The sequence below is a fragment of the Mizuhopecten yessoensis genome, unplaced genomic scaffold (genome assembly GCF_002113885.1).
Source record: "Mizuhopecten yessoensis strain PY_sf001 unplaced genomic scaffold, ASM211388v2 scaffold8131, whole genome shotgun sequence".
NCBI lineage: Eukaryota > Metazoa > Mollusca > Bivalvia > Pectinida > Pectinidae > Mizuhopecten > Mizuhopecten yessoensis.
In genome coordinates, this window is record NW_018407394.1 from 1,134,007 (window position 1) to 1,142,137 (window position 8,131).

At 39.1% G+C, this 8,131-nt stretch overlaps 1 protein-coding gene across 1 annotated transcript; it reads left to right on the plus strand.

The window, feature by feature from the left end:
• Nucleotides 1–450: 450 nt before the first annotated feature.
• On the plus strand, nt 451–7,113 carry LOC110455073 (alpha-(1,3)-fucosyltransferase C-like). The gene is made up of 3 exons (XM_021504997.1): nt 451–498; nt 2,005–3,166; nt 4,816–7,113. The coding sequence occupies exons 1-3, from the start codon at nt 494–496 to the stop codon at nt 4,870–4,872; spliced, it is 1,224 nt and encodes a 407-aa protein (XP_021360672.1). The 5' UTR covers nt 451–493; the 3' UTR covers nt 4,873–7,113.
• Nucleotides 7,114–8,131: the final 1,018 nt, after the last annotated feature.

An 8,131-nucleotide genomic window follows, 5' to 3' on the forward strand; every position in this document is an offset into this window, starting at 1 on the left:
TATACACATATCGTTATTTGGAGGGGGCATTTTGGCAGAGAAATGATCTACACGTTTAATATTGCTCTGAATACTCTTTCATGTCCAGGGATACTAATAGTATTTTGTGTTTTAATTCAAGATGCTTTTTAAAAATATTGTCAAGGCCAGCAAGGCGAGCTTTTTGTTTTCTTTATTACGAAACATACGTNCATCTCTACCTCTTTCTACTGCACATCTCCACCTGTGACACGTGACATACACATATTATTTACATAACCTCATTCCTTCTACTTGTATTATAAGTGATTGAGGATCATGTAATCTGTTTTCAGATAAATCAATATGTATTCCAGAGTGTAAATGGTATTACAAATATTATTTTAACGTGGCTGTAATCGATTTTTGATGTATATATGAAAGATCTATAATTCAAGTCGTTTGAACTAAAACATCTTTTATTTCTAATTTATTTCGTTTCACAGATAGCGACCTGTTTTAACCAGACGAACAAATGAGGTAAATATTATCCTACATGTATATTTACAAACATTATCAACAATGCAATGCCGTTTACTTTCCTAAACCCAATTTTCAAACCCAGGTCATTATACTTTCATTGCGCGAGAAATCTTCAGCCTTACTATTTAACACCACTTACATGGTGTGTATTGTTCAGATTTTAAATCACATAGAGTTAATAATGTCCACAGTGTGACAATTACCGGGGTGGGACCGCGTGATTTAAAATCCCTGCATTATGTTATAAAAAAATGAAGGTTCAGTGGTCCGGGTAATGTCACTGACCGGGATTCGAGCACCGCCGATTCTCCAGGGGTAACGATCACCTTTGCTTACAAAATTGAAGGTACGAAGATAGCGGTTTGATTGGTGTCAGGTAAAAAAAACACCTGACCAATCGCTAGGCTGAGTCTTGTCCTTTGAAGATTACAAAGGAGAGACGCCCGACTTCAAAGCCTGTCAATTTCTACCGTTACGTGACCGCGAAATACTTTTGATGTACATAGAGACTAAATGTACTGTCGTTTTCCATATAACTGTAGCAGGGCTATATTTCAAGGATTACTTCTACATGTTATTTGAATTTTCAGGAGCATATCCCTCGTAAAAAGATACATATGGATTTTTGTTACATTTCTGAGGTAACTTCAGTCACTCAGTGATCATGACCAAATAGGTTCGCAGAACTCAAGATATTCAAAAACCAATTTCGCCGGGTCTCATGGGAGGGTTTTAACCAAAAGTCAAATTGATAATTGTTTTTGTCGTCGTTTTAATTAATTGGTGTTAATTTGTTCCATCAGTTAACTTAAATTGTTTATTTTTTGGTCTGCATGTTTAATGATTTTACGCCTATGTAACTTTAGTAAACTCTACCATTCTTTGATCTGGATAAGTCCATTAGGGTCTACAGTGACAAAAGGGGTAAACAACCACATTTAACGATTACAAACTTGTGTACAATACATTTTTGTATATCTCATTAACCCCTCCAAACATTATTTAAATTTATTGTAAAAAGAATATATGGCAAACCCAGATAATAACACCTGATTAGAATTTGGTGGTCATCGGCTAAGGGTGAAAGGTCAAAGGGACGGTCAAAGACCACACTTCATTTTTGAATTAAAAAGGTTGTGAACAAGTTATTTCACGAACCACTCAACACATTTTATTAACGCCATATTTAAGTGACTGACTTTTTCACCGGTCACCTGAATTTTGGTGGTCATCGGTCAAGGTTGAAAGGTCAAAGATCACGGGCAAAAAGAACGCTTCACAATTTTGAAGTAAAACGCTTGTGTACAAGATATTTCACGAATCCCTCAACAGAATTGATATATTTTTACATCATAGTATACTAACTTTGAGTTTTACATCTACATTCGATGGTCGTCCGTCAAGGTTAAATAGTCAAAGGTCACGCGCAAAGCGGGATGGGGGAGGGGTTGGTGTTTGTAGTTATTTTATACTCCATTCACTTTGTTTTTATTTCTTCTACAGATTTCGCAATTGTTTTATCCCGCTGGCAGTGTTTAGAGGGCGCCAATTCGCTATTTTATTTTTTCTGTTGTATGTCCAAATATGGGTTCTCTGCCTAATGCACAACTCTTCATGGACGGATTCGGGGACGCTTCATATGCAACAGGACGTGACGAAATCCTCAAAACATGTTCATTACTTTTCTAATCGAGTTTGGAAGGAGAAGTCGAAACGCCTGATTCTGGTATGGACTCCGATATTTATGCAGTGGTTTTGGACGGACACGCTACAAAAACAAATGAGCGAATGTGCATGTGATTGCTCGGTCACTTCAGACCGTTCCCGGATAAAGGAAGCTGATGCAGTTTTGTTCCATATCTTCGATTTATGGTTCTGGCTGGGATTGCCGACTTACCGCGATCCGAGACAGGTATGGGTCGTGTGGTGGGCAGAACCAACTACTCGAGTTTGGCCTGACCTACGTCGTTTCCGGTACACTTTTAATTGGACAATGAATTATCGACGAGATTCAACGATTGAAGCACCATTTGCTGTCGCAGTACCGTTAACTAAGGACGAAAAGAAGGACCGTGCAAACTGGTATAATCTGGAATTTCCCACATTAATAAAGCGTAAGATAAATAACGTATCAATCACTAATAGCGATTGCTATGACGAGGTTCAGCGCTACCGCCTGGTGGAGCAACTAAGAGAGCACGTGCCTGTTGACTTCTACGGTCGTTGTGGTAACTTATCGTGTCCACGAGATAACGAAGAGTGCACAGCCAAACTCAGAACTTACAAGTTTATGATCCAATTCGAAAACAGTTACTGTACTGACTACGTTTCGGAGAAGTACTGGAGTTCACTCTTTGCAGGCAGTATTCCGATTGTCAACTGGAAAAGACAACAGCAGAGTTATCCCGTTATTAAGCATTCTTATATAAATATTTTTGACTTCGCTGACATGAAATCGGCGGGAGAATATATTAAAAAAGTAGCAACGAATAATACACTGTTTAAAAGCTACTTTAAGTGGACAACAGAGTACAAGGTGACAAAGTCCGGCATATGGGCCCAGTTTTGTAATCTCTGTGACGCTTTGCATGATAATAAGCGGCCTGCTCAGGTAATCCGGGACCTTCAGGCTTGGGTAGAAGACGACACATGTCAAAAGGGCACGGTAAGTTGATACGTGTATTTTAGTACTAAAAATATGAAAATAATTATTGTTATTGAATAGGAATTTATTGAATATAGCACGTTTTGAAGGAAAAATAACTTCCCGTGGCAAACAAATCATTCCCATATAAGTCAGCCACTTTTCATTCTTAATTGCAGTTGCTGGGAAGGTGGGTGAGTAGGGTTAGATATTTGAAATGATGTTCCTAAGAAAGTAAACAACGTCTTATCTTCACATTCATGTCACAATATTTACATTTCCACTGCAAGTTACTCTATAATCATTGTCAGAAGATATTTCATTCATACAGCTATGAACGCAATTTGTGACATTTTGAAGCTTCTCAACCCGCCTTTTACGTAAGACAACCACCAGAAGCAATCATTTTGATGACTTTAGGCTGTTCCAGGAATCTCGCTTGCACTGGTCATGACGACAAAGACACTTCAATATCGAAAATATAAGAGAAAAACCTATATCAAGTTAAAAATAGCAAAATATTTAGAACGTACATAAAACGCCTGAACAGTATTTTCGATGTTCATGCCAAAATGAACGCAAAATTCATATACATTAATACCATGAAACCCTTAATGGAATATAATGTAACCAATTTGCGTTTATACCGGCATGGACTTTGAAATATGCTGTTCAATCCTTATGTCAACTAACTTTTGATGATATATGCATCTCTCTATATCGACTTGTTGAAGTCCAGACTCAAGCAAGTTCACTACAAGAATGTGTCCTCTTTCGTGGTGGAATACAAGTGCCATCATCGTCGAAATTCTGGGAATGATGTCATGACAAAATCGAAGGCACATGGTTAGCTCTTTGATTGGCTTCATTTAAAAAAACTTGCATATCGTTTAGGAGCATACCTGTCCTTTGACATTTACAGAGGAGCGACACCCGACTTGAACACCAGCCAATTTTACCGATACGCTGTTGCGGGTTTTGTTTGTTTACATCTTGGTCCTTATTCATGAAACTGTTCTCGTACTCAAACTCGAATTTTGTGCTCAAACTCGAATTTTGTGCTCAAACTCGAATTTTGTGCTCAAACTCGAATTCAGTGCTAAAGCCCATTCCCATGTTCCGGTGATAATTTAAGAACAAAATCTATTTTGTTAAGGATTTGGGGAAAACAATTGAAGAGACTTAAAACCGAAAGTTGTTTCGAATGGTTTCACAGGACTTTTGACCGTATCACACAATCGAAGTGCGTTAAGAGAAAGTTTCCTTGAACATATATTATTCGGATAAGAAAAAGGGCCCGTATTCATGTTATGACATATTCCAGGGGTGTAGAGAGCGAAAGTGAGCGTATCCTCTGGATATCGAGGATGGTAGATTCCATTCTTGAGCATGAATACGGGCCCTTTTTCTTATCCTAATAAGTTACAGAACCTTCGATTTCGCCATGACATATTCAAGGGGTGTAGAAAACAAAAGAAAACATAACAATAAAAAATAGGTCATTAACTTGTCTAGATTTTGTGAAAATTTGTTTTTACTGTTGTTGTCTTCAGAAAATACGTCAAATTGCCATGACAGTGAGTTGATATACGCAGCATGTATAAAATAGAGGTGTAACAATACAAGACGTATCAAAATAACCCACATAATATGTATTTGGTTTTTTTCAGCCGTGGGCTTTTTTGGAGAGAAGGATCAACCGTCACATGTTTGATTTGGGCTTCTGATATCGGACAGACAACTGAACTTTCATTGGACAGACAGCCGTGCTGTTCCTGGACAAAAACCTGGACTAGTATCAGCTGGATACATTTTCTGATAAAATACGGAATTCCAATGGGGACATCGGGAAACAACCCAACAGACCTGGGGATGAACAATCGTACTGTTGCCTGACTGACATAGGATCGACAAATCTACTGATAAAGAACAGAAAATCAGACAACTGGACAGACATGGGGACGGACAATCGTACTGTTGTCGGACTGACATAGGACGGACAGATATACTTATAAAGAACAGAAAATCAGACAGCTGGACACACATGGGGACGAACAATCGTACTGTTGCCTGACTGACATAGGATCGACAAATCTACTGATAAAGAACAGAAAATCAGACAACTGGACAGACATGGGGACGGACAATCGTACTGTTGTCGGATTGACATAGGACGGACAGATATACTTATAAAGAACAGAAAATCAGACAACTGGACACACATGGGGACGAACAATCGTACTGTTGCCTGACTGACATAGGACGGACAGATATACTTATAAAGAACAGAAAATCAGACAACTGGACAGACCTGGGGACGAACAATCGTACTGTTGTCGGACTGACATAGGACGGACAGATATACTTATAAAGAACAGAAAATCAGACAACTGGACAGACATGAGGACGGACGATCGTACTGTTGCCGGACTGATATAGGACAGAGAAATCTACATATAAAGAACAGAAAATCAGACAACTGGACAGACATGAGGACGGACGATCGTACTGTTGCCTGACTGACATAGGACCGAGAAATCTACTTATAAAGAACAGAAAATCAGACAGCTGGACAGACATGAGGACGGACAATCGTACTGTTGCCGGACTGACATAGGACCGAGTCCACAAATCTACTGATAAAGAACAGAAAATCAGATAACTGGACACACGTGGGGACGAACAATCGTTCTGTTGCCGGACTGACAGAGGACCGACAAATCTTCTGATAAAGAACAGAAAATCAGACAACTGGACAGTCATGAGGACGGACAATCGTACTGTTGCCGGACTGACATAGGACGGACAAATCTACTGATAAAGAGTAGTAAATCAGACAACTGGACAGACATGAGGACGGACAATCGTACTGTTGCCGGACTGACATAGGACGGACAGATCTACTGATTAAGAATAGAAAGTCGGACAACAGGACAGACATTTATATGACAACTTGCCTTTACTGTATATCTAACGGAATGCCAGCTTGTCATAGAATTGGTATACTTGTATTGCCAAACGACAAATCATGGCATAGATCCGTCACCCTAAGTAACACCGGACATGCAACTTAACATAAACTAGAGGAACACAATGTTTCTTCTTTGATAGGAATTTGCCGTAAAATGGATTCCTTGGACGGAAAAGGGATGACATATTTAACAGAAATAGAACACTTAGGTTTAGAAAAGAGTCACGTGATAGGCCTCTTCCCGGCACTGACGTCGCAGTGGGAACGAGTGTTCGAGGATGTATAGAACGTTAAAGAAGACAGACAACACATCACGGAATGTAATGAACAATGGAACCAGTTAATTGTAAGGAATATGGTATTAGCTCATCACTAATGCTGTCGGTGCTGGTAAGGACCCCTCACAAATTGTAAGGAAATGGCATTTATAATGTCCTGGAACTTGTAATAAAACATTTTGCTTTTATATGGTTAAAAACATCTGTTTAAACAAACTAGAAATAGAACTATATGTCTCGACATTTAGAAAGCAATTTTTAACTTTTTATATTTTCATTATTATTCTGTTGATGATATTAGGACAATATATCTTGACATTAAGACAGCTATTTTTTTCACCTTTTTATATTTTCATTATTATTCTGTTGATGATATTAGGACAATATATCTTGACATTAAGACAGCTATTTTTTTCAACTTTTTATATTTTCATTATTACATGTATTGTATTGCTGAATATCGTCATTATCAATTATTATGATATCTAGTACATGTATGAATATCTTGATGTGCTGCCATATGCGAGATTTGTCACAAACCGGTTGTATACATGTATATGCATACATACATTCACATTTGTGTTGCAGTCCTTCTAGATAACAGTAAGAACTCATAATGTTTTAATGATTCAATAAAAGCAAGTGTGTAGTACATGTAATATTAACAATACTACCGTTAGATGACCTCTGACCTCAGTATGGAAACACACCAGTCAACCCCTTCCCCTCCCCCCCCTCCCCCTCCCTCGTGAAAAGCCCTAAGATTATTTTTGATCAACGGTTCAAAATTTAAAAACATAAAAATATATTTTATTATATTTTTGTATCTATGTGAATAACTATGTACTGATCAATAAGAAATCATACTGTTTAATTAAATAAGGGAGCTGAAAACAAAACCACAACACACTGTCTCCGTGTCACGGCAACACAGGCGATGTATGACTGGTTTTAAATCAAGGAACATCATGTTTATGTCGGCCACCGAAGTGAGTCTGCTATTAAATCCCATAACAGGTCATTTTCAACAGAACAGAAAAGCATCGCTGTCCTCTACACTAGCGTCTGTTGCAAGTAGCAAAGCAGGTAAAATCATCCCGGCTAGTCGGTCAGTCCCTTCAGCGACAGTAACACCAACAAGCAGGTCAAATCATTCCGGCTTGTCGGCCAGTCCCCTCAACGACAGTAACACCAACAAGCAGGTCAAATCATCCCGGCTTGTCGGCCAGTCCCCTCAGCGACAGTAACACCAACAAGCAGGTCAAATCATCCCGGCTTGTCAGCCAGTCCCCTCAGCGACAGTAACACCAACACCAGCCGAGAACTCGAACAATGGGCTAGTCCCGTTGTCACAGTCGGTCGATACAAGAATTCAGTCAACAGCGTTTTTAGCTCACCTGGCACGAAGTGCCAAGTGAGCTTATGCCGTGGCGCGGCGTCCGTCGTCCGTCCGTCCGTCGTCCGTCGTCCGGTATCAATATTTTACTTTAAACGACTTCTTCTTAATAACCGAAAGGCCTAGGGTGTCGATATTTGGTCAGAAGCAAACTGGGATGAAGGGCTACAAAGTTTGTTAAAATTAATGACCTTCACCCATTTTCAAGGTCACAGGGGTCAAATATGTTAAAAACTTTAAACATCTTCTTCTCGATAACCAAACTGCCCAGGGAGATGATATTTGGCCAGTAGCATGCTTGGGTGAAGGGCTACCAAGTTTGTTCAAATGAATGACCTTCA